Source organism: Perca flavescens, chromosome 18, assembly GCF_004354835.1.
Source record: "Perca flavescens isolate YP-PL-M2 chromosome 18, PFLA_1.0, whole genome shotgun sequence".
Classification (NCBI taxonomy): domain Eukaryota; kingdom Metazoa; phylum Chordata; class Actinopteri; order Perciformes; family Percidae; genus Perca; species Perca flavescens.
Window position 1 is genome coordinate 11,288,350 of NC_041348.1, and position 26,982 is coordinate 11,315,331.

Genomic DNA, 26,982 nt, shown 5'->3' on the forward strand with positions numbered 1-26,982 from the left:
TCTCGTGTCTGTTTGGTAAATATGAAGCTACAGCTAGCATCCAGTTAGCTTAGCTTAGCACAAAGACTGTAACCGTGGAAACAGCTAGCCTCGCTCCGTCCAAAGGTAACTAAATCTGCCTACCGTCTCCTCATCTAATTAACATGTTGCATGTTAGGGTTATGTGCCGCACTATTTCTTGGCCAGGAGCAGTAACTTCCACCGGTCAGCTTTAGGTCTTTGTTTAGCGGTTTCCAGTTTTTGTGCTAAGCTAAGCTAACCAGCTGCAAGACAAGAGTGGTATTAATCTTTTCATCCAACTCCAGACAAGACAGGAAATACGCATATCCCCCAAAATGTCAAATCCCTTTAAATGTTCATTCCCTTGTAAAGTTCTTTAACAGTCAAATACAAAGTCATACCACCAAAGGAAGGCCCCTGTATCAGGGATGAGTGTCCTGTCCACACAGCTGATCTGGTGGAAGCTGTGAGGCTAAAGTTTAATAAACTGTAAATACCATTTGTGGTTCTGTGCGTTAGTGTCTGCCTTGATGAGAAGCAGTGCGTAGCATGTGGCTCTAATTATTCCTCTACGTTACCTTTTCCACATTCAACAGATCCTGAACACAGCGATGACAGGATTCAATTAGGTGTCATGCATGAGATCTCTTGCTCGCACGTGTGAGCGGTGAGCACAGTCGATGTTCCCTCAGTTTACTCGGTTTTATCGCCCGTGTGTTCTCAATCCAACGTTGTTTTCTCTTTATAAGTTGAGTTCACGTCTAGAAGTCGAAAGTCCTGCTAACATTTTCTGTCAGACTTCTAAACAATCAACCGCGGCCTTTTTTTTTTTTTAAACCATACATGCTTCAGGATTTACAAATATGTTGTGGGCATTCATTTGGTGATTCACGAGAGTGACACATTTTTTTCATGATTATGATTTTCAGTTGTGGTTGGGGAATATAAAATTTTAGTCCAAGTCCAAGCAAGAGCAAGAGGGAAGGCAGTGTTTGCTACAAAATCCTTTAAATTCAGGTTCCAGAAAAGACCAGCTGGATATTAAAATGACACAGAAGGTTCCACTCAACCAGATGAAAACAGTCCTGCTAATACATAAATGAAACCTCTTAAACCCCTGCATGCCGAAACTAACAGCCAGCATCACTGTCATCCATCCCCGCTGTGCTATCTAGGTTGATACATTTCCTCCCTCATGTTGTCTGAGGCTATACTCTTTCCAGATGATTAAATAACATTGAGATTAACAGTTCAAAGGTCGGGGTAATGCAAATCCATAGGCTTAGGCAATCCCAATACTCCATTTAGATTCTTTAATTCCTGTAGGTCATGACGTCTACCCTTCACTTGCTGGGAAGAAAAAGCCTGGTTTGCGTTTAGCAATAGAACATTTGGTCAAAAGTGGGACACAATTAGCACAGGATGTACTAATGTAATGTGCGTAACTAGAAATCCATCCATCCATCCATCCATCCATCCATCCATCCATCCGTCCATCCGTATGACGAGTATCCACTGTGGAACGCTAAGGAGCTTGGTAGGTCTACTATGGTCCTTCAGTGACTGCTAAGTTGACTACAGATGAGTGCTGCGTGGAGGGAAGCCAGACACATGTTGACCACATTGCTGCCGCAGAATAACAGATAAATAACCGCAGATGTGTAGACAGAGGAGAAAGCAGGGAGAGAGAGAGAAAGAGAGAGAGAGAACAGAAGAGAGAGCAGAAAGGAACATAAAAGAGAGGGGAGGTTTCAAAACTCTGTGGCTAAAAGATGTTATCTGAAATATTGAATGGAGCAAGAGTTCCCGGGCGGATGCATTTAAAAAGCGGGTGAATACACTTCACAGTTTATGGAGGGCATGTGTGTCACGTCACTGAGGGAGTGCACTGTGGTTATACAGAAGTTTAAGCCCATTGTAGTTCAATTTAGCATGGATTATTGTTTTCACATACAAAATGTGAAAAGACTGGATTAACCATAACCATCAAAAAACAACATTCTGACGGGCACGCTTGCCCGTGCACTTACATTTTAGCCTGGTGAATGTGTGTGTGATGTGATTCATTGGTTTAGTCATAGCGCTGGTGGCCCAGGCCCGGCGCCAGGGCTCGGTGGTTACAGATCTGTTTACTTTTGTAGGCTGGCAGGAACATGAGATTTCCTCTGGGTGTACTGCGGCTGGGCGACCTGCAAACAGCATGGCCCTTCAAGTCCCTCGCTGCTCCCGTTACAGGCTGCCCCCCCGACCCACACACACACACACACACACACACACACACACACACACACACACACACACACACACACACCTTCCTCTTTCAGATCACTCGGTCTGAGGGTAACCCCAGAACCCCAACATACACTCACACAGAGACTGACAAGGTTTCAGTGAGCCATCATGGACACACACGTACTGCATTGATGGCAACAAACATATGCTTGTGTGCACACACACACACACACACACACACACACACACACACACACACACACACACACACACACCCACCCACCCACACCCACACACATGCTTCTTCATGCTGCTCCGACTACTCTTATGGATCTTATGGATTATCTGGAGTTTGACTTATCCCATTCCTTTACACAGAGCAAGGCCTTGTTCTGAGATGGTCAACAAGACTAATCTCAAAGTGGAGCCTCCAACTCATAACATCAGAAATCCAAGAAGTGGGAAAAAAAAAATGTAATTTAGTTTTGTAAGTGTAGACCGAATCACCGTGACGTTAGCGCTAATACAAAAATCACTTCCGGGTAAAGGAATGGCAGCTTATTTCAATTGCTGAGATACGTGAAATCGGCAAACTTGTTAATGTAACTGTAACTTTTAAAGATATATAGTTAAACACGGGGGGGTCCGAGCTATCTGACGTTTCTGCTGTGCTTATTTCATGTCCTGTGTTGCTTTGCTAGCGTCTTTGATAAAGCGTTACCAACAGCGACGTCTCACCGCCGCTGGGACCTAAAGGCCTTTTTATGGTTCTGCGGAGGCTCCACGCAGAGCTTTCGCCGTAGCCTACGTTAGTGGCCTGAAGGCATGGTTGTGTGTCTGTGGTGCTTTCATACGTGCTGACATATGAAAGCATCAAACATATATTTTAGATGAATGAGATGACATACTCTCATCTCATTCATCTAAAATATATGTGTATAAATAACTAGCAGTTCCTCGTCCCCGTTTGCTCAACGCTGTTCGTCTGTAGGCTACGTACGGGGCAGGACGCAGGAACTTTCAACCCCAGAAGTTTTTGTAAACAAACGTGATTGGGTCTATTTGATTATAAACCAAAGCACTGGACAAATCAAAGTTTCGGACCTGATGATGGTGCTATAGAAAGAGGAAGAATCCCAAAAGAGAGTTGGATTTCTCCTCTGGGGGACCACGAATGTCTGTACAAATTTGAAAGGCAATCCATCCAATAGGTGTTGAGCTATTTCAGCCTGGAGCAAAGTGGCGGGGCCGACACTGCCATCCATAGAGCCACTGGCACGGCTGAAAATGTATAAGGCTGTGACTGTACATTATTGGCTTACATTCACTTGCAGCTGTTCTATGTAAAAGTACAATATTATTCTTTATGATGTGGAGTGTCAAAATGTCTTCTCCTCTGTAATTCCTTTCATGCTCCTCAGTCTTGCAGACCGAGTACAGGCGAATTGTTTTATCAAGCAAGAACAATATCCAGCCCGATAAAGCCAACACTGGACATCAATATCCTCAGAGAAGTCTGAATAACTGACATTCTTTGGATGAACCAGACTCTTACAAACTTGTGTTTGTTTACTCATGTCCAGTGGCAGTCTTAATTTTCTCCCTCTCTCTCTCTCTCTCTCTCTGTCTCTCTGTGTCTCTGTCTCTCTGTCTCTCTCGATAATATAATCAAAAGAGCAGCCAACACAATACCTTTGGACATGAGAGGGGCCTGCAGATCCAGTAGTAGTGAGGCGGCAGACAGCCAGCCATAACAACATCAAACAGCCCCTAGCCTCCAGCTTTTAGACAGAGCCAAGACCCTGGACCAAAAATATGACTGCTCGTTCTTTTTAAGATAAGAATGCAGACAAGCCCGAAGATTATTGCGAACAATATGTACAGGTATGAAGTGGATGGATGGTAGCAAACACGTAAGAAGAAAAGTGGTACTTTAAGGTCAGGTCAGAATGTGAGAGTCGTTTTAAATGTGCAATGCGCAGGCACGTTTTGACATTAGAAAACATCGAAATCTGTCTTAGTTTTCTTGTGAGTCTACAGTTCACGTTCTATAAGAAAGAAAACAGAGATGGGAAAAATACTGGGAATTCACGAAACTGACATAGAGCACCCCCTGCTGGTCGCCATAGCTAAGTACACCGGCTTTAGTGAACACTGTGACCTCATGCTATTGTGCCCAAACAGCGGAGATTACCACACAACCTCATTCAGAATAACAAAATCTCATATTTGAGAGGATTTCTTTCGTCACATTTAAAAAAAAAAAAAAAAAAAAAAAATTCACTCTAGAATCACATATCTGGAACAAGCTCCCAGAAAACTGCAACTCTCAGTTCTGTCAAATCAAGGCTGAAGACCTTTCTTTTTGATGTTGCCTTTCTTTAAATAATTAATTTAAAAGTCCTCTGCGAGGCCAGGTTTGGAACCTGAGTTGCAACAGAAAACATAAGTCCTCTGGGAGGCCCGAGTTGGACTCGGTTAACCTGTTCTCATACTGCGCTGTAAATTGTATTCTCGTCTTTTATCCGTTTTTAATTTTTTCTATCGTTTTTAACTGCTCTTTAATGTTTTATGTAAAGCACTTTGAATTGCCCCGTTGCTGAAATGTGCTATACAAGTAAAGCTGCCTTGCCTTGCCTTCCAACTACGTTATATTCATTAGCACTTAACCTTTTGCAATTAATCAATTAGTCTTTTGTTCTATAAAATGTCAAATAGTGAAATATCACATTTTCCAACAGCCCAATTTCAAACGTTTCATCCGACCTACAGCCCAAAACCAATACAATTGTTGTTGTTGCTTTAAACCCCATACCCCCAGTCGATCTGCAGGGTTAAATAGAGATGACACCAACATGAGCACAAACTTCTGATTTGTCGTATAGAAGTCCTGTTTTACTTCCAGTGTCCCCATCTTGGCCTTAAAACAAGTGGACTGAGAAATGAGCTAAATGCATGACTCTGAAAAGCTATTAACAGCCTGCTTTACCGTTTAAAAATAATCCTATAGTGTGTGTGTGCACATATCACCACCGATGGGCTGAGATGATGATGACGCTCAGATTAGTGTGCTGTTCATTACTTTAGGCTTCGTGTCAGCCTAAAGAATGTTAAGTTGGTGAGCGGATGAGTTTGAGAAGAGGACATGTTGAGCTTTTTTTGGGGAGGTTTATCTGTTAATGTGACAGCAGTATTTGATCACCAAGAAGGCTGTAGGCTACTCACATTTATATACCTCAATTAGCTATAATCAGTCATAAATAACATTTTTTATCATATGGATGACTGTATTTCCTCCTACAAAAAGGATGCTGTACAGGCTAATGTGTCAGGGAAAAAGAGGGAACGCATCCGAATGCCGTTGGCCGTTTTTAAAGAATAACACAGCTGATTCGAAATTGAATTTTGTGCCTTTCGTGCTTACTTTGTCACAGCCTTTTAGCAATGCAGAGTGTGTTTAATGATGAGCCAATAGATTTACACGAGCAAACATAAGTGCACATTTTGATTCACAATGTCCATCTGCATCACTTAGCCTATCACTTCTGTATGCATCTCTTTATTAAGCCTACGTGGGATTCAGTGTTGACGCAAACAATTACGCTAATAATGCAGTGCTCCTGGAGACGAGTGTAATTGCATAAACTGGTTCTGATGTGTGAAGTGCATCTATCTACGTAGTTGTACGCTCCGATTGGCAATACTGGTCCTATTTTCAGTCATGGAGGAATTCCCTTGTCCCTCCGTGCTGAAACTGATTGGTGAGGGATGAACTCTGAGGTGCAAAGCGGTACAATTTGGTTAAAAGTTTTGAAGTCGTGAAAACTTCTAAACTCTACTGACTAAACTTAACTCAACACCATGTTATAAACTGAAGTTTACAAGGTGCAGTTCCACATATATGCCTACTTCTGTTTAATTAAGGAGGCATAATAGCTCAGAGAAATTTCTGAAGAAATAGCTTAATGATAAAGATCCCTACCAAACTCAATGACAAAACAGTCACTTTAAAATAGATAGGATGAAAGGCTATAGCTTTTACTGCCATCAAGAGCCAATTCTTTAAGACATATTTGTCTCAATAACTATAATCAGGTCTAAACGTGTCTGTTCTAAAACCTGAGTGTTCCTAATGATGGCTCAGTGTTTAGGACTTCAATACAGCTGAAATACACTGACTGTAGGCTACTCATTCCTGGTGCATTTTGGTTGTAAAGGCGAGCAGGTTACAGCTAACGTTAATTTTATATAGCCTAACTTGTTAGCAAGCTAATGAGCCAATAATCAAACCTGTAACAGCTAACGTTACAGGTGGTGTAAAGCTAATTTGCCAATTAGAATTATATATATATATATATGGTTGGTACAAGCTTACTAACAACACTACTGACGTCCAATGGTAAAACTGATTGCCACATTAAAGCAATAAACGAACGCGCGAAAATAAAAACATTAACCCAGCAGGCCCCAGCGAGGATCGAACTCGCGACCCCTGGTTTACAAGACCAGTGCTCTAACCACTGAGCTATGGAGCCCGAACTAGCACTGTCTTCACTACAATAACAATTTAAATGTGTGAGAGATGATGCGGAAGTTGTTTAGACGCAGGTATTGAATTGGAGAACTTCACGAGCGAGTCTAACAGACTTTGGACTAGCTTTCTGGCGGTCTAACGTTACAGTCTATTGAGCTTGAGTTACCAAAATGGCAGTTTTCCATGTACTTTTGAGCTGGACTGCTCTGTTTCTGCTCTTTCTGATTTTCATATCGTTTCTTGGTTATTGCTTATATGTTAAACACATTCATACGAAATATGACCACATACCCGGGCCACCGAGAGACAAGTAAGTTAACGTTAATGTGCATGGTGGTTTATCGTGATTCTAGTGCTAACGTTGTTTGTTTTCATGTCACCTAGCGAGCTAATATTAGCTAAAACTATTGTGTTGTTGACATTACCTGGCACTTTTGGATTTTTTTCGCCCACAGTTTTCTCTTCGGACATTCACCAACCTTTTTAAGGGTAATGAGAAAAGGCGACATCATTCACGACACGTTTCTGGAATGGTAAGCACAATTATGTTTCATGCATTTGCTTAAGACAAGTAGGTTATGTATATTATAAATAACACAGAACAAACGCCATGCAGGCCCCGTGTACCAGATATAAAACAAAATGGTCTAAAAGCCAAGTCTTAAAGTCTGTCTAAAACTTGAGCAAGGTAAAATGGCTGTCATGTGTTTCTATCGCGGTGTTAGCAAGTCAGAATTACATCTCATATCTATTCTATGATGGTACCTGGGACCTGACTTGACGGCATTGGTTCAGATTTTTTGCATTGGATTTTCTGATATTCTGGTGAAAGACGGATGTGATGTAAACTATAGTGCTTAACCCGTGGTGCGCGAGTTATAATTACCTGTAAAAACGATAAAAGGACATGTCATTTACAGGGCCGAGACATATGGGCCTGTTTGCAGAATAAATATTCTGCATTACGTTGCGCTCATTGTGACTTGCCCAGAAGCGACCAAGGTAAACACAGCACCTTACATATAACCATCATGTTGCATAAGCATTGCACAACAAACTGTGTAAAAGTGCGCATAAAGACAGCTATAGTCCTGCTTTGGTTAAAAAAAATGTCCCTACAGTGCCAACTATTGTCCTTTTGGGTAAAAATGGATAAGCAATATCTTGATAATATTAACATTAAAAACACGTCTTTCATGTTCCCTCTTGTGATTGGCCCTGTTTCAGGAGATCCTGATGTCCCCAAAGTATCCAAAAGATATGTTCTACAGCAAAATCTTCAACCTGTTTGGTCAAAGGTAATTTGTCAGACTATCAGATTTTTTTTACTTTTCATACGTTTTCATAACAGTGTAATCTGTGATACTGTCAATATGTTAAATTTCTGAACTGACAACAACTTATGTTTTCTGTATGTGAGTATTATCAGCCCACTTTTGTTTGGTTCCCTTTACTCTTTTGTTATGCCGAATCATTTACAATCTTCTATAGCTATTTTGAATGTCCTGTGTTCCACGTCTCTTTTCAAGGTTCCTAGGTAATGGCCTGATAACAGCAAGAGATCATGAGAAGTGGTTTAAACAGCGGCGGATCATGGACCCTGCGTTCAGCAGCTTGTGAGTTATTTAATAATCACAAAGATGGAATCAACTATCTGCTCAACCTTCATTTTATATGCAGTGTTTGCAATCATTTGTAGATTCATTTTAGATTGTGGGTATCTTTTGCTCTTTATTGTTTTGGAGAACATTGTCCAATTGTGTGTCCTGCTAGTCCACTGTCAAAAACTACTACATTTCCAGGTATTTGAGAGGTGTAACCGGCACCTTCAACGAGAGGGCAGAGAAACTGATGACTACACTTACAGATGTCGCTGATAACATGACAGAGGCCAGCATGCTCCACCTCATGAACTCTGTTACCCTTGATGTTATTGCTAAGGTATTGTGCTATAGTCTGTTTTACGTCTTCCACAGCAGTAATGATCCAAAAAGTTTTTCTTGAATGTGACAAAAGCACCAGCTTATGATGAAAGTAAAAAATATAAGGTATAATCAAGTTGTAACTACCTTATTTTCTTGATAACTCTCAGGTTGCATTTGGGGTGGATTTAGACCTGCAGAAGGATAGATTAATTTTCCCTAAAGCCATCGAGACATGTCTGAAAGGGATGCTCTACATAGCCAGAGACATCTTCTATGAGGTATGACTTCACTACACATTTGTAAGGAGTTTGTGTGGTGACGATATTAGAAACTGTTTGCGATCCTCAAATCTTCCATTTCCAGTACAAGCTGAAGAACCGACCATTCATTAAGAAAGTGAGGGAAGCTTGCCGCCTGCTGCGCACAACTGGAGCCAAGTGGATTAATGACCGAAAGACTGCCATGCAAAACGGCGATGACGTCCCCAAGGACATCCTCACACAGATCATCAAAACCGCTGGCAAAGGTTATCTAAAGTTTGATTCGATTAGATAAGAAGAATTTTTAAAGGGGCATTGGGGGCATTCTAAGCCTTAATTTGACAGGACAGCTAAAGACAGGAAAGGGGAGAGAGAGGGGGAATGACATGCAGCAGGAATCAAACCCGCATCCGCTGAAGATACCAAGAAAGTTTAAACTTCCCTCTGTTGTAATAGGGTCATGGCAGTTGCAAACAATGGCTGTGTCTCAAACCGCACACTTCTGTCAGTATAATGCTAATGTGCACTGACCACTTACTGCCGTAGTGCCCACTTTGGATGGTTAGTGTTGTCCCAAATGGAACACTTATGTTAAAACACTTACCGGAAATGACGAGCGGTCGGCTCGCCCCGCCGCCTCTGAAAATCTGACGAAGATCTATTAAACTGACCTTTGTTGATCTGAAATGAAGACAGATTCAGGAACTGCATGGCCTATTTCTCGCTTAAAATGTTTTCAGAAACACGTTTTGGTTAACTATTTTCGTAAAATACGAGATCGTATTCTGAACGAGCCGCCATTATGCTCGGCTGTAAAATCCGGGGGAGAAGCCAGACCCATGTGACGCATTTGTCCAATCAGCTGCCTGTCAACGTCCCTGGTCCGCTGCGTAGTCAAGATGGCGCCCATTTAGTGCGCGTAGTGTCCATCGTTCCACACTGAACTTTTTGACCGTTTTTAGGGGGTCATCCGGGTACTTTCAGTGCACTGACTTTTTGCGTTATCTACACTATATACTTAAAACTAAGTGCTTGAAGTGTGCAAGTAGGCGGTTTGAGACACAGACAATGGTTTTGGTGGTTTATACCTAAATTAAAACAGACTATTTATTTTCACAATCAGATACAGTAGATAGGACAGGCCAGTTAATATGCATGTATGAATGAGTTCAACTTTCAGTCCAACATGGATTTTAATGTTACAAATTATATGATAAGATAACTTGATATATTGGTTTACTTGTTCATTTTTCTTTTCTTATTATTCCAGAGGAAAGCATAACTAAAGAAGACGAAGAGTCGATGTTGGACAATTTTGTGACATTTTTCATTGCGGGTGAGTCGGTGTTGTCTCTGCTTTGATGTGTGGAATCATCCAAAAAGGAGCTTGAAGCTGTGCTTCTTAGTGAGGCTAACAATGTTAAAGGGACACTTTCAATAAAACATTCTTATCTAGAATGGGAACTATCCACCAGTTTAGGTGTGAATTCTGGACACATTGGGAGTTAAATATTACTTTTGAAGTATAGTGACATAGTTATTCACAAAAATCAATGCTCTTATGTCTGTGTATTATTATTATCATCACCACCACCACTTATATTTAAGTCCTATATTTTATTGTGTTTTTGATGAACTGTTCTTTTAAGCACAACTTTGGGGTTTTGAAGGTGATGTTCTAACATTTTAGGGCAAGAAACAACTGCTAATCAACTGGCTTTTTGCATCATGGAACTTGGGAGACATCCTGACATTCTGGAGAAGTAAGAACCAAAAATGAGGTGCAAAACTGTTTTACATTGTCACTTTTGAATACTGGTTTCTTCAGTTGGGTTTTTATTTCTCAGAGTGAAGAAAGAGGTGGATGATGTCGTTGGGATGAAACAGGAGATCAGTTATGATGATCTGGGACAACTGGTCTACCTCTCACAGGTACATGAAGTTAGGGAAAAGATGGTTTAGCTCTTTAGGACTGAATCACGTTGTGAATCACTGACACTCAAGTTAGCCTATACAATAAGTGTTCTTGTTTTCAATATGAAAAACTAAACTAAGATTTGCCTCCTCTCTGTAATTCTACTTAAAGGTGCAATATGTAATATTATATGTAATACTGGCAGCTAGCGGTTAAAATAGTTACTGCACTACCAATTCAAAATACTTGAGAGTTGTCTCCCCCGCCCCCCCCTTCCCAGGTTTAAAGGTTGCCAGGCAGGTTGCCAGGCTGAGACCGCAGCATTCACAACAATGTTGCTAGGCGCTTTTCTCACATAGCCAGACATTACTCCACAGCACAGCGGAGTAGCTAACGTTAGATGCTGGCTATATTGACAGTCATAAAAGCCCGTGCTCACGCGGAGCTCTGTAACCAACTGACAGACACACTTTTTTGGCTTAAAATTACAGTATGAACCACTAAAAACACAACAACCTCACTGTCCTCTCCACACGCCAGTCAGGCATACTTCCTCGGCTTAGAATTACAATACGAAATGCTAAAAATACCACTACCTTGCCGACAGAACACACTTCATTGGATTAGAATTACGGCAACAATCGCTAAACACACTGCAAACTAACAGTCCTCTCTTTCCGATTCACAGCCCCCCTCTCGTGGCTTGAAATAACTCACCGTTGTCGGCTCCAGCCGCTGAAGAGGCTACACGCTGTAAACAGCCATGGGCTGCTTGCCTGGTCCTCCCGGTAACATTAGCTAGCAGTTAGCAGGGTTAGCATGGCGGCATTAGCCAGGACCAGTCGGGATCACTTTACTGGCTATGTCTCAATTGTTTTTCCGAGTAACCAACTCGGGTACTCTAGCTATATAATTCAATGTGAGTACACAAATGTTGAAATGACAAAAAATGCCCGTCCCTAGTAGCTGTGATAAATTAGCCTGAAGCTCATGCTTACCTGTTCAGGAGAAAATAAGCCAACTCTGCGTCCTTTTGGGCTCTAAGCTGTCTCCAACTTTCAAATACATCTCCAATATTTACCAGGGGGTTGTTACGTCTCTGGTCACGCAACTGTTAGAAACATGCTGTTTTCTTTTTTTTATGTCATGTAGAATCTATCTCCGTTGGGCCGTTGATAACAACACACAGATCAAAACATAAACATAATTCATAATTCCGTCACGGAATGTAAATTTCAAAAAGAAAAAATACTGACATTAGCATTGTTGTCAGAAAAGATAGTATTTCAGTTTAACATGTTTCCTTACTATCTGATGAGGCATTGGTGTCATTTTTGGATTTATTACAGTACAAATATTACATATTGGACCTTTAAATGTACTTAAATACATTTTATTTTCAATAAAAAATTGACCCAAAATCACACTGTGACCTCCTCCCAGGTGCTGAAAGAGACTCTAAGGATGTACTCGACAGCTCCAGGCACATCTCGTGAAATAGTGGAAGATATTGTCATCGATGGAATCCACATACCTGGAGGAGTCTCATGTCATGTGAGTACCTCTAAAGCAGTGTGCAGTGCAGTGTGTCAGAACCCAAAAAAGGTTTTATAGTTAGTTTTTTATTTATTTATGTACATAAGCACAATGGCACCTATGACAAACACACACACACACACACAACGAAAGTTGTTTTTAGAATACTGACAAAGCATTAAAAAAGGTCTCTGAAAACACACACTTGGACCAGCCTCACAACAACACTGCTCTACAAACACCAATCAGACTAAAGCAAATTATAACACAATTTAAAGAAATCTATCTGGAACATTGGAAAGAAGAAACTAAAAGCCAAAGTAGATTAGAATGTTATCTGGCCCTCAAAAGAGATTATGAATTATCAGAATATCTCTCTACTGTCAGTGACAGAATGCAGAGAACCAAGTAAAAGCCACACACTGGCAATCAAAACAGGAAGACACAAAAATCATGGCAGTGACCACATGTGTGTGTGTGTGTGTATATATATATATATATATTTATATATAATCAATCAATCAATTTCTTTTGCCTGCCGTTTACGGGACACTATTGCCTTGCTTTATTAGCCTGCTAATAATAGCCTGTACCTGAGTTGTGCATTTGTGGGTCCATTCTGTGTGGGTGATAAAAACCTCCAGTAACACAAGGAACATTTTATTTTGAGTTCAGTTCTGTAATCTCAGATTTGAAAGATCTGAGGGACTTCTCAAAATTAAAAAATACTCATGGGAGAAGGAGACAAGGTATATCTTGGTGCCCAAAATGTATCAACATGCCACAACCCGAGGGACAGTGAATATTGATCTGCTATCAAAATGTTTTGAAATTCAGTTCAGCTCCTATGCAACTGGGAGAATGGAGAAATTCTTCAAGGACCCGCTGACATTTGATCCAGACAGATTTCACCCAGATGCTCCCAAGTAAGTAGCATACAAGTTTTCACAAAATGACACATTTTATTTTTAGTCTTAACATTTTAGAATACTGATCGTTGTCCCAGATGAAAGGAGGGAAACATTGTACATTAAGTGATGCTGTCTCTTATCTGTTTTACAAGGCCGTATTATTGCTACTTTCCCTTTGCACTCGGCCCACGCTCATGCCTAGGACAGAACTTTGCTCAGGTGGGTGATGTTATTAATAGTCAACACACACAAAAACAACAACACATAAAGTTAACTGTGTTAAAGTGTGTGTTGGTGCGATTGCAGATGGAGGCTAAAGTGGTGATGGCCAAGCTGCTCCAGAGGTTTGACTTCACCCTTGTTCCAGGACAGACCTTTGATATAATGGACACTGGCACACTCAGGCCAAAGAGTGGAGTGGTGTGCTCTGTCAGACACAGGGATCAAAACAAGTAAATGGTCTTACAGGGTCGTATAACACGAGAAGAAACAAAAATGTTTCACGTGGTGTGTATGGGTTTTTGGGTTACTTAGACTAGCTTACTGTCTGCAGCTTTGGACTCCTGCCTTAGCCAAAAGCATCTTATGCTGCAGAGTTGTTTGATCACTTTTCTGTGAATGTTTAGCCTTTATATAGAACATAGTATGATCAGTGCTTGTTTTAATGAAACAAACAGTATATCCACATGCAGTTATGAGAAAGAATTTCCCCTTGTGGCATACAGTTTTCTGTATCTGTTATTACTAACATATTAGTAATAACTAGACTGTTATTAGCAGTTGAATTTGCTGTAACTAGCCCTTTGTATCTCGGTGTAACTGCTCTTCTATACCCACTAAGCTTCTAAACTTGTTTTGTGCCTTTAACACTGATATACAAATGCTGAATAAAACATTTCTAAACTAATGAAAATAATATAACCATTTGACACATTATAGTTTTTTAGAATCAGCTTTATTGTTTTTGTACACATACAGATGTTTTTCTGCTGCAGAAATAAGTTTGCTTGTTTTGCACTTCAATAAACTAATGATTAATGTAATGCCTGACAATGTGATTTTATTCCATGCTGTTTATGTACTCAACCTGCTGTGTCTGGCTGGTACTGACAGTGTACACACGGGGGCGGTGTGACCTTGCAAAAGAAATCTAAACAGCACCTGTTAAGCTACAAATTTATTAGAACTCTTCTTAGCTTAATTTAGGAGATTTTTCATTTCTTTTTTTTGATGTAATACAAGTTGTTGAGTAGGGAATCACAGTTTAGTCATACAAGGGCTCTTAAAGTCAAAGTTTTAATTTAGAAACGATTAGTTATTGGGCCAGTTACTTAAACAACAGTTTATTTGCTTAGAAATGAACAAATACAAAAAAAACTACACACACACACACACTAGCGTGGAACAGATCGTGCAGGTCGTAAATAGTAATATCTTGCGCATGTGCAGAACGGATCGTGCAGTCAGAACGGATCGTGTACTGACAGATATAACAAAGTTTTTTATAGTACGGAACAGGAACACTAGTAACCATAGTAACAGACCTCACCGGCCGGAGAGTGATTCAGAAGCAGCGTCAGACGAACCGCGGACAAGTGGTGCAGGTTTGTGAATCCGCTGTTGTAACACTTGAGTTAAGTGACTGCAGGGCTCTCAAGTGTCACAAATTGAGTGTGACAGGCACTCATTTCGGTCTTTTGTCACGCACTCCCGCCACACATTGTATTTCTCACGTGGAAAAACTATTTATAATAAATTGAATATGCCGCAGCGCCCAAAATGTCTCTGGCGCGCCGCTCTCACTATGGAATTGGCAGGAATCAAGCGCGTCTCCCCTGGAGTTGTTAGTCGAGCCTGCCACTTTTCAGCCAATCAAAAAAAAGAAAGGGGCTACACAATAGCTAATAAGATTTAACACAACAACCAATGAAAAAAAGCAAAGAGCAGCGTACAGACACTTCCCTAAATATTTGCTCATTCAGAGACCAGAGACCCAAACTGGGCTCTGTGTCTGACAGGAGGTCTGAGATCTACCGTATCAGCAGAGCAATCATGTAATGCAGAGCACAGCATTAAAATGAATTAATTTATCATTGACGTGAATAATTGTCATATGCACATTTAAGGAGGTTACTTCCTCAACAAAAGATGCAAAAGAAAAGGGAAGAGTAAATGATGCCTCTAGGCTACATGTGTACTGACTCAGATATAATTAGAAAAGCTGATCTACAGGAGAATAAATAGATGAAAGCAATACAGAATGCCTGAGAGCCTTACTTCCATATATTCCATTATGTTTTTATATTTGGATTATAATCTATGTTTACCTTTTTACATAAAGATTTCCAGCATCAATTTATTCAGAAAAAGGTATAAATAGGTGCATACAAATTCACCAGAATGCAGGAAATTAAGAGTTTAATGTTCAAAATTTTCTGGGGGAGGACCCCCATTCCCCCCCACATCATAAGTCACTATGCGGAAATTGAATAAATACTTTGTATTTGGTTGAATTGTCAGTGCCATGTGTCAAATCTTTTTTTGTGTAAATCTGAGCAATTATTAATAATAACAAAAAAAACACTAATAATAATATTAATGAAACACTCCTATTCCTTTGCATCCTTATGCATTCTATTATCTCAAACAGCCTGAAAAATAGTGCATTTAGCTGACGTAATTGGGAAACAAATCTCCACCTGGGGCCCCCCGGACCCCTCTAGGTTTGGGCTAAGCCCCGAATGTTTGTATCGTCTGGCTCCGCCCCTGGTTTAGACGCAGGTATTGAACTGGAGATCTTCACGAGCGAGTCTTTGGACTAGTAGTAATCTGCCATAACAAGAAGAAGAAGAAGAAGAAGAAGAAGAAGAAGAAGAAGAAGAAGAAGAAGAAGAAGAAGAAGAAGAAGAAGAAGAAGAGTTTTTGGACTAACCTGGCGGTTTAACGTTACAGTCTATTGAGCTTGAGTTACCAAAATGGCAGTTTTCCATGTACTTTTGAGCTGGACTGCTTTGTTTCTGCTCTTTCTGATTTTCATATCGTTTCTTGGTTATTGCTTATATGTTAAACACATTCATACGAAATATGACCACATACCCGGGCCACCGAGAGACAAGTAAGTTAACGTTAATGTGCATGGTGGTTTATCGTTAAGTTGATTCTATCGCTAACGTTGTTTGTTTTCATGTCACCTAGGGAGCTAACATTAGCTAAAACTATTGTGTTGTTGACATTACCTGGCACTTTGGGATTTTTTTCGCCCACAGTTTTCTCTTCGGACATTCACCAACCTTTTTAAGGGTAATGAGAAAAGGCGACATCATTCACGACACGTTTCTGGAATGGTAAGCGCAGTTATGTTTCATGCATTTGCTTAAGACAAAAGTAGGTTATGTGAATATTAAACACTTAAATGGAAAAATGCAGTTGTGTAGTCTACGTGATACGCAGGTATACGCAGTATACCCACTAAGAAAGCTCCAGGATTTCCATACCCTCTTAAAAATGCCCAATGACACGCAACAACAAACTTTCCATTATATTTTTGATATATTTTGAATTTTCATCTGTGTTTTTCTTCTACACATAGGCTAAATAAAGGTATTTTAAAGCTTTAAAAGTGTATCCGAATACAGGAAATGAAGTCGATGATGCTCAAAACTTCCCTGGGGAGGACAGCCAGATCCCCCACTATTGGCGTTTTTCCATTACATGGTACCTGCTCGACTCGCTGTGCGTCCGTTTTCCACATAGACAGTATATAATGGACCAATAGACCCCGTTGCTCTGGACGGAGACCAGTGAAGGCTATTAGAAGCACCTTTCCGGTGATGGCCAGCTTTACTGCGCAGCCTCCAACTGAGAGAATGTGACGTGAGCAACGTGTCTGAAAGTTGTAAGTCTTCTGGTAGCTGTGCCAAGAGAAATCTCAATCATTCCCAATCTTACAGATACGGAGACTGTAGGTGTATGTAAGGAGATAACATGGGCACAGGCTAATTATTGATCACTAACATGCTAGTTAACATTAGTAATTAAACATCTCATGTAAGTCGAAACTGCCTGCGAGCTTCTCCTGTACTATACGGTAATTCCTCTACTATGCGACAGTAAGTCACTTGGTTATGACACAATCGTTAGCCTATTTTTACAAAAACGTCTGCTACGGAGCCATAACGTGAGGTACAAGGTAATGGAGCCTTTTATACATTGTCGTGTTTCTTTGGAACTAAACAACGGACAAATAGAGTCTTTAAACGCTTCAGATGTAAAGTTATTCGCAGTCAAGTGACGTAAAAAAAAAATGGCGGTCAGCGGAATGCTAACAGGAGGTGATGGCCAGTTAGCAACAAAATGGCGCCATGATGGCTCGAGTTCTGAAGCAAAGCTTACCCCCTTGGTTTTCCATTGCAGATTTTAGTATCGCCTCAGCGTGGCTGGTCGTCATAGCGACTGCCGTGGGCGTGGCTTAGTAGCTTGCTTTTCCCATTGACATATTCCCGCATATCCCCCAAGGGGGTAAGCTTCGCTTCAGAACGCGAACCTCCGATGGCGCCATTTTGTTGCTACGAAGCGATCACCTCTTGTTAGCATTACACTGACCGCCATTTTTTTTTTACGTCACTTGACTGCGAATAACTTTACATCTGAAGCGTTTAAAGACTCTATTTGTCCATTGTTTATTTATAAAGAAACACGACAATGTATAAAAGGCTCCATTACCTTGTACCTCACGTTATAGCTCCGTAGCAGACATTTTTGTAAAAATAAGCTAACGATTGTGTCATAACCAAGTGACTTACTGTCGCACAATAGAAGAATTACCGTACAGTACAGGAGAAGCTCGCAGGCAGTTTCGACTTACATTAGCTGTTTAGGTTTAATTACTAATGTTAACTAGCATGTTAGTTAGCAATAATTAGCCTGTGCTTATGTTATCTCCTTACATATACCTACACTCTCCGTCTCTGTAAGATTGGAAATGATTGAGATTTCTCTTGTCACAGCTACCAGAAGACTTACAACTTTCAGACACGTTGCTCACGTCACATTTACGTTGTCTCTGTCAGTTGGAGGCTGCGCAGTAAAGCAAGTGATCACCGGAAAAGTGCTTCTAATAGACTTCACTGGTCTCCGTCCAGAGCAACGGGGTCTATTGGTCCATTGTATATATGTCAATGATATCCCCGACGCATTTCCTGGTTCTCCGTCTCCGTAAACAACATGATATCAAAGAGATAGTTAACGTTTACTGCTCCAGATTTCCCACCGTGGTCACATATATATGACTCTAGATTCGCTACTCGCTTTGTTTCTCTCACATATATATGACTCTAGAGTCGCTACTCGCTTTGTTTCTCTCACATATATATGACTCTAGAGTCGCTACTAAACTTTGTTTCTCTCACATATATATGACTCTAGAGTCGCTACTCGCTTTGTTTCTCTCACATATATATGACTCTAGAGTCGCTACTCGCTTTGTTTCTCTCACATATATATGACTCTAGAGTCGCTACTCGCTTTGTTTCTCTCACATATATATGACTCTAGAGTCGCTACTCGCTGCGGAGATAATCGCCGTCACTCTCTCACTTCTCCCTCGCTCACTAGCTCACCACACACACACTTACGGCGACTCGACACACACACATCACACATGCACACACCAGCGCACCAGTATAACCATCAGGCCACTTGTATGCTACGGAGAAAGCTCTGCGTGGAGCCTCCGGCAGCAAAAAAACACCTCTGGCAAAACTATTTAAAAATGCCGTCTCTCGCTAGCAATGCAGTGATCAGTGACGCTTCTTTCCGACCAATCAGCAGCCTGCAGGGTTTCACGTCACCTTCTCGGCTCACCACAGCTCGCTTGGAACCTCGACTGAGGAGGTACTAAAAAAAGTACCTGTTATCAGGTACCAGGTACTTTTTTTCGTAATGGAAAACCAAAAAAGGCGAGTAGAGTTGAGGCGAGGCGAGTAGGTACCATGTAATGGAAAAGCACCATATGATACGGCCCCCTCTCCCCCAAAAGCAGATTCTCGCAAATATATACAAGACAGTCAAAGAGGGTAGACGGGCTCTGCTACAGTATACCCACTACAATACATTAGACCAGGGTGATAGAGAAAACAGACTACACCAGTGGGAAAATATCAACTCACAACAAATGCCATGCAGATATACCATAGCATTTATAAGTACCAGATATAAAACAAAATTGCAGCAAGTCTAAAACTTGAGCCAGGTAACATGGCTGCCATGTGGTTTTATCCGGTGTTAGCAAGTCAGAATTACATCTCATATCTATTCTATGATGGTACCTGGGATCTGACTTGACAGCGTTTTTGACAGCGATTTTCGGATATTCTGGTGAAAGACGGATGTGATGTAAACTATAGTGCTTAACCCGTGGTGCGCTTGTTAGTTACCTGTAATAACGATAATATGACATGTCATTTACAGGGCCGAGACATATGGGCCTGTTTGCAGAATAAATGTTCTGCATTACGTTTTGCTCATTGTGACTTGCCCAAAAGCGACCAAGGTAAACACAGCACCTTACAGTAGTTATATAACTATCATGTTGCATAAGGATTGCACAATAAACAGTGTTAAAGTGCACATAAAGACAGCTAGTCCTGCTTTGGTAAAAAAAAAATGTCCCTACAGTGCCAACTACTGTCCTTTTGGGTAAAAATGGATAAGCATACTGTATATCTTGATAATATTAATATTAAAAACACCTTGTCTTTCAATCTTCCCTCTTGTGATTGGCTCTGTTTCAGGAGATCCTGATGTCCCCAAAGTATCCAAAAGATAGATTCTACAGCAGAATCTTCAACCTGTTTGGTCAAAGGTAATTTGTCAGACTATCAGGTTAGTTATACTTTTCATACTTTTTCATAACAGTGTAATCTGATACTGTCAATATGTTGAATTTCTGAACTGACAACAACTTGTGTTTTCTGTATGTGAGTATTATCAGCCCACTTTTGTTTGGTTCCCTTTACTGTTTTGTTATGCCGAATCATTTACAACCTTCTATAGCTATACTGTCCTGTGTTCGACGTCTCTTTTCAAGGTTCCTAGGTAATGGCCTGGTAACAGCAAGAGATCATGAGAAGTGGTATAAACAGCGGCGGATCATGGACCCTGCGTTCAGCAGCTTGTGAGTTATTTAATAATCACAAAGATGGAATCAACTATCTGCTCAACCTTCATTTTATATGCAGTGTTTGCAATCATTCAGTTTAGATTGTGGTTATCTTTTGCTCTTTATTCTTTTGGAGAACATTGTCCAATTGTATGTCCTGCTAGTCCACTGTCTAAAACTACTACATTTCCAGGTATTTGAGAGGTCTAACCGGCACCTTCAACGAGAGGGCAGAGAAACTGATGACTACACTTACAGATGTCGCTGATAACATGACAGAGGCCAGCATGCTCCACCTCATGAACTCTGTTACCCTTGATGTTATTGCTAAGGTATTGTGCTATAGTCTGTTTTATGTCTTCCACAGCAGTAATGATCCAAAAAGTTTTTCTTGAATGTGACAAAACCACCAGCTTATGATGAAAGTAAAAAAGAAAAAAAAAAGGTATAATCAAGTTGTAACTACCTTATTTTCTTGATAACTCTCAGGTTGCATTTGGAGTGGACTTAGACCTGCAGAAGGATAGATCAATTTTCCCTAAAGCCATCGAGACATGTCTGAAAGGGATGCTCTACAAAGCCAGAGACATCTTCTATGAGGTATGACTTCACTACACATTTTAAGGAGTTTGTGTGGTGACGATATTATAAACTGTTTGCGATCCTCAAATCTCGCATTTCCAGTACAAGCTGAAGAACCGACCATTCATTAAGAAAGTGAGGGAAGCTTGCCGCCTGCTGCGCACAACTGGAGCCAAGTGGATTAATGACCGAAAGACTGCCATGCAAAACGGCGATGACGTCCCCAAGGACATCCTCACACAGATCATCAAAACCGCTGGCAAAGGTTATCTAAAGTTTGATTGGATTAGATAAGAAGAACTTTTAAAGATTATTTATTTGGGGAATTCTAATCCTTAATTTGACAGGAAAGGGGAGAGAGAGGGGGAATGACATGCAGCAAAGGGTCGTGGGTCGGAATCAAACCTGCGTCCGCTGAAGATACCAAGAAAGTTTAAACTTCTCTCTGTTGTAATAGGGTCATGGCAGTTGCAAACAATGGTCTTGGTGGTTTAGTGCCTAAATAAAAACAGACTATTTATTTTAAACTGTGGAGAAGGGTATGACAAAAAATAGAAGAACTACATGTAAACTACAATTATCTTTATCTCAACATGTCATGTGCATCATTACCATTCCATAGTATTAGATTTGCAGAGCAGAAGTGCAGTGTTAGCTACTACCTGTTCACAATCAGATACAGTAGATAGGACAGGCCAGTTAATATGCATGTATAAATGAGTTCAACTTTCAGTCCAACATGGATTTTAATGTTACAAATGATATGATAAGATAACGAGGTATATTGGTTTACTTATTAATTTTTCTTTTGTTATTATTCCAGAGGAAAGCATGACTAAAGAAGACGAAGAGTTGATGTTGGACAATTTTGTGACATTTTTCATTGCGGGTGAGTCGGTGTTGTCTCTGCTTTGATGTGTGGAATGATCCAAAAAGGAGCTTGAAGCTGTGCTTCATAGTGAGGCTAACAATGTTAAAGGGACACTTTCAATAAAACATATTTCCCTCTTACCTAGAATGGGAACTATCCACCAGTTTAGGTGTGAATTCTGGACACATTGGGAGTTAAATATTACTTTTGAAGTATAGTGACATAGTTATTCACAAAAATCAATGCTCTTATGTCTGTGTATTATTATTATCATCACCACCACCACTTATATTTAAGTCCTATATTTTATTGTGTTTTTGATGAACTGTTCCTTTAAGCACAACTTTGGGGTTTTGAAGGTGATGTTCTAACATTTTAGGGCAAGAAACAACTGCTAATCAACTGGCTTTTTGCATCATGGAACTTGGGAGACATCCTGACATTCTGGAGAAGTAAGAACCAAAAATGAGGTGCAAAACTGTTTCACATTGTCACTTTTGAATACTGGTTTCTTCAGTTGGGTTTTTATTTCTCAGAGTGAAGAAAGAGGTGGATGATGTCGTTGGGATGAAACAGGAGATCAGTTATGATGATCTGGGACAACTGGTCTACCTCTCACAGGTACATGAAGTTAGGGAAAAGATGGTTTAGCTCTTTAGGACTGAATCACGTTGTGAATCACTGACACTCAAGTTAGCCTATACAATAAGTGTTCTTGTTTTCAATATGAAAAACTAAACCAAGATTTGCCTCCTCTCTGTAATTCTACTTAAATGTACTTGAATACATTTTATTTTTTAAGAAATTGACCCAAGATCACACTGTAACCTCCTCCCAGGTGCTGAAAGAGACTCTGAGGATGTACTCGACAGCTCCAGGCACATCTCGTGAAATAGTGGAAGATATTGTCATTGATGGTATCCACATACCTGGAGGAGTCTCATGTTTTGTGAGTACCTCTAAAGCAGGAAGTGTGTCAGAACCCAAAAGGTTTTATAGTTAGTTTTTTATTTATTCATGTACATAAGCACAATGGCACCTATCTCTTAAAAAAAACACACAACAAACGTTGTTTTTAGAATAATTGAATGTATACTTTATTAATCACGCAAGGGGAAATTACATTACTGACAAAGCATTAAAAAAGGTCTCTGAAAACACACACTGACCAGCCTCACAACAACACTGCTCTCCAAACACCAATCAGACTAAAGCAAATTATAACACAATGTAAAAAAATCTATCTGCAACATTGGAAAGAAGAAACTAAAAGCCAAAGTAGATCAGAATGTTATCTGGCCCTCAAAAGAGATTATGAATTATCAGAATATCTCTCTACTGTCAGAGATAAAATGCAGAGACATATCCTAACCAAGTACAAGCTCAGTGACCACAAACTGGCAATCAAAACAGGAAGACACAAAAATCATGGCAACAAACAGAAAACACTTAAATGTGGTCACTGTTTGACAGGAGAGGTTGAGACAAAGCTCCTCTCCTGCAATATAAAACCTCCAGTAACACAAGGAACATTCATTTTAACAAGTTCAACTCTGTAATCTCAGATTTGATAGCGCTGAATGACTTCTCAAAATTAAAAAAAATACTCATGGGAGAAGGAGACAGGGCATACAGTATCTTGGTGCCCAAAATGTATCAACATGCCACAACCCGAGGGACAGTGAATATTGATCTGCTATCAAAATGTTTTGAAATTTAGTTCAGCTCCCATGCGACTCAGAGAATGGAGAAATTCTTCAAGGACCCGCTGACATTTGATCCAGACAGATTTCACCCAGATGCTCCCAAGTAAGTAGCATACAAGTTTTCACTAAATGACACATTTTATTTTTAGTCTTAACATTTTAGAATACTGATTGTTGTCCCAGATGAAAGGAGGGAAACATTGTACATTTAGTGATGCTGTCTCTTATCTGTTTTACAAGGCCATATTATTGCTACTTCCCCTTTGCACTCGGCCCACGCTCATGCCTAGGACAGAACTTTGCTCAGGTGGGTGATGTTATTAATAGTCAACACACACAAAAAAATAACGCATGAAATTAAAAGTGCTCTAAGTGATGTGATTCATTTTTAGGCTACAACATTTTTCGTTACATACAGCAAACATCTCCTCACTATCCGCTAGCTGCCTTTCCCCTGAACACACTGTAAAAACAAAAGAAGCGGTCTCTGTAGACAGCCCAGGCTCCACAAACGGCAACAAAAACAAACTGTGCCAACCTGCACCATGAACCATAACAAACAGTGTTCCAGCCAATAACCGACAAGAAGGAGCTGGTTGAGCCATCACTGCAGCAGCGTTAGCACGTAGGCTACTTCCACAATGCTTATTCATGACTCAACCAACTCCTTCTTGTCGGTTATTGGCTGGAACACTGTTTGTTATGGTTCGTGGTGCTGGGCCCTATTTCAGGTGGGAGGTTTAACAAACTCTGAGTCTAACCCTGATGTCTGAGTTGATTTACCCTGAGATGGGAAACTCAGAGTTTTCGGTTTCAGAACAGCTGATATGAGTTAGTTCAATCAACTCAGAGTAGGTTCACGCGCGTGCACCACCACAATAAAAAGGCGGCATGAATGGAGCCATGATTCTACGATTCACCATGGTAACATGGAAATACTCATGCACATACAGCGAGTTAAAAAAAGCAACACAGCGGCTGCTGCAGAAGAGAGAGAATTTGCGTGGGAGAAAATTGCTGCTAGAGTAAATGCGTATATTCCAATATAGTGTATATCATTTTTAATCATAAGTATAGCCTAACATTACTGGTGAAATGGTATTGAACCTATAATCTATTTCATTTAGGTGCAATCCTGCGGGCGAAAAAGTCCTAGTCCTATTAATTCCATTCTGAGGCTGCAGCACCATCATTAACTGCTTACACATATAGCCGACCGTTGACAGAAAAGCCAGTCGAAATGATCAGTCTCCCCGTTTTGGTCCAAAAAGTGCCACAGAACACACCGACGAGACGAGACGTAATACATCTCTATAACAGCAGGCGGCGCTAATCTGTATTGTTGCCCAGGAAATGAAAACCGACAGCTGATTGGACGAACGCGTCACATGGGTTTGTTTTCTCCGGAAATTCAAAGCCAGACTGTCATGGCGGCCGTTCAGAATAAGATCTCATATTGTATTAAAATAGTTCACTCAAACATGTTTCTGAGAACATTTTAAGTGAGAAATAGGCCGTGCAGTTGGTGAATCTGTCTTCATTTCAGCTCAACAAAGGTCAGTTTAAAAGATTTTCATCATATTTTGAGAGACTCTAGTCACCTCATTCCGCTCCCCATTTCCGGGTGAACATGTCAGGTCGGCCAAAATAAACGGCGACAGCCCCTCAGACTGACGACGGCACGGGACACACCGAACAGACTCGCGTCACTGACCTTGCCAGACTGTCTAACGGCCGATAATCGGCTAAGTGTGTCCCGGCTATAACTCTCTGTGAAGTAAAGCAGCTTCTTCATCAATGGGATTGTAGACAAAAGGAAATGCCATGTTTTGAGAAATAAAATGTTTTATAGTCCGCCTAACATGGTTAATAAACCAACATATTTTTTTGTATTCATGCCGATAACAAACTGCGCTAAAATGTGCCTGATCCAGACTGAATGAATGAATGAGGAAATGAAAGGGCGCTGTGTGTGTGGGAGGAGACTGAGAGAAACTCGAGGTTTCTTGAAGAAAACCTGCTCCCGACCAGGTTAGGTTCACAGGCTCAGTTACCATAGTAACTGACTCTGAGGTGAAGTTACCTCTCTTTCTGAAACAGAAAATCCAGAGTTTCCCTCATCTCAGGGTTAACAAACTCAGAGTTTTCACTAAACATGCTTTCTGAAATACCAGCCAGGTTGGCACAGTTTGTTTTTGTTGCCGTTTGTGGAGCCTGGGCTGTCTACAGAGACCGCGTTTTTTTACAGTGTGTTCAGGGGACAGGCAGCTTGCGGATAGTGAGGAGATGTTGGCTGTATGTGACAAAAAATGTTGTTGCCTTAAAAAATGCGTCACATCACTTAGAGCACCTTTAACTCAATGTGTGTTGGGCCAATTGCAGATGGAGGCTAAAGTGGTGATGGCCAAGCTGCTCCAGAGGTTTGACTTCACCCTTGTTCCGGGACAGACCTTTGATATAATGGACACTGGCACACTCAGGCCAAAGAGTGGAGTGGTGTGCTCTGTCAGACACAGGGATCAAAACAAGTAAATGGTCTTACAGGGTCGTATAACACGAGAAGAAACAAAAATGGTTCACGTGGTGTGTATGGGTTTTTGGGTTACTTAAGACTAGCTTACTGTCTGCAGCTTTGGACTCCTGCCTTAGCCAAAAGCATCTTATGCTGCAGAGTTGTTTGATCACTTTTCTGTGAATGTTTAGCCTTTATATAGAAAATAGTATTATCAGTGCTTGTTTTGATGAAACAAACAGTATATCCACATGCAGTTATGAGGATGAATTGCCCCTTGTGGCATACAGTTTTCTGTATTTGTTATTAATGACCACTAATAAGCATATGGGGAAACAACCACTTTGCCTTCTGTTACAGTTTTTCACGATCGCTATGACAATTTTTTCAGTACTTTTAACAACTTTCCTAAACTCTTAACGCACCAACACACCTACAACACACAATTGGCAAAAAAGTTAATTTCATGCTCAAAATCACACATTGTAAACTAAACTCCAACACTGATTTGCAAAATGCAATAATTCACTAATACAATACACTGTGTCCACCAAAACAATGCAATCATGTCTGAAAATCAAATAATTCTTCCACACATGTTCTCTCCCAACAGGAACATTTAGTCAATCACAGCACAATGTCATAAAAAAACGTAACATCACATGGAATGCATTATTTTATATGTGTCAGGTCTGCCCTTATACAACAGACAATAGTGATTGTATTGATCATAGATTGTGTTTTTGACTGCAGTTTCTCTTGAAGTCTCTCTACATTTTTGTTTTGTTGGGTTTAGTAAATGCATGCATATTTATTTTTTGGGCTTTTCCGCCTTTATT

The 26,982-nt window shown here is 40.5% G+C and overlaps 2 protein-coding genes and 1 non-coding gene across 3 annotated transcripts; 2 read left to right on the forward strand and 1 right to left on the reverse strand.

Annotated features, from left to right (window-relative positions):
* Positions 1 to 6,694: 6,694 nt before the first annotated feature.
* On the reverse strand, positions 6,695 to 6,767 carry trnat-ugu (transfer RNA threonine (anticodon UGU)). Its single transcript has one exon. It is a non-coding gene; the product is annotated as a tRNA-Thr (tRNA).
* A 35-nt stretch (positions 6,768 to 6,802) lies between these two features.
* On the forward strand, positions 6,803 to 14,350 carry LOC114573153 (cholesterol 24-hydroxylase-like). The gene is made up of 15 exons (XM_028605112.1): positions 6,803 to 7,076; positions 7,222 to 7,299; positions 7,687 to 7,768; positions 7,994 to 8,064; positions 8,296 to 8,382; positions 8,569 to 8,707; positions 8,859 to 8,969; positions 9,055 to 9,217; positions 10,222 to 10,287; positions 10,642 to 10,714; positions 10,799 to 10,883; positions 12,310 to 12,420; positions 13,240 to 13,328; positions 13,466 to 13,532; positions 13,620 to 14,350. The coding sequence occupies exons 1-15, from the start codon at positions 6,937 to 6,939 to the stop codon at positions 13,767 to 13,769; spliced, it is 1,512 nt and encodes a 503-aa protein (XP_028460913.1). The 5' UTR covers positions 6,803 to 6,936; the 3' UTR covers positions 13,770 to 14,350.
* A 1,726-nt stretch (positions 14,351 to 16,076) lies between these two features.
* LOC114573150 (cholesterol 24-hydroxylase-like) lies at positions 16,077 to 26,570 on the forward strand. The gene is made up of 15 exons (XM_028605108.1): positions 16,077 to 16,428; positions 16,580 to 16,657; positions 19,782 to 19,863; positions 20,105 to 20,175; positions 20,401 to 20,487; positions 20,666 to 20,804; positions 20,962 to 21,072; positions 21,157 to 21,319; positions 21,878 to 21,943; positions 22,305 to 22,377; positions 22,462 to 22,546; positions 22,764 to 22,874; positions 23,646 to 23,734; positions 23,872 to 23,938; positions 26,014 to 26,570. The coding sequence occupies exons 1-15, from the start codon at positions 16,289 to 16,291 to the stop codon at positions 26,161 to 26,163; spliced, it is 1,512 nt and encodes a 503-aa protein (XP_028460909.1). The 5' UTR covers positions 16,077 to 16,288; the 3' UTR covers positions 26,164 to 26,570.
* The last annotated feature ends 412 nt before the right edge of the window (positions 26,571 to 26,982 follow it).

Coding starts and splice junctions, on each gene's coding strand:
- LOC114573153 (XM_028605112.1), top strand. CDS start 6,937: ATGGCAGTTTTCCATGTACTTTTGAGCTGGACTGCTCTGTTTCTGCTC. Junction 7,300..7,686: donor CACGACACGTTTCTGGAATG/GTAAGCACAATT, acceptor TGTCATTTACAG/GGCCGAGACATATGGGCCTG. Junction 10,288..10,641: donor TGTGACATTTTTCATTGCGG/GTGAGTCGGTGT, acceptor CTAACATTTTAG/GGCAAGAAACAACTGCTAAT.
- LOC114573150 (XM_028605108.1), top strand. CDS start 16,289: ATGGCAGTTTTCCATGTACTTTTGAGCTGGACTGCTTTGTTTCTGCTC. Junction 19,864..20,104: donor CTTGCCCAAAAGCGACCAAG/GTAAACACAGCA, acceptor GCTCTGTTTCAG/GAGATCCTGATGTCCCCAAA. Junction 23,939..26,013: donor TAGGACAGAACTTTGCTCAG/GTGGGTGATGTT, acceptor GGCCAATTGCAG/ATGGAGGCTAAAGTGGTGAT.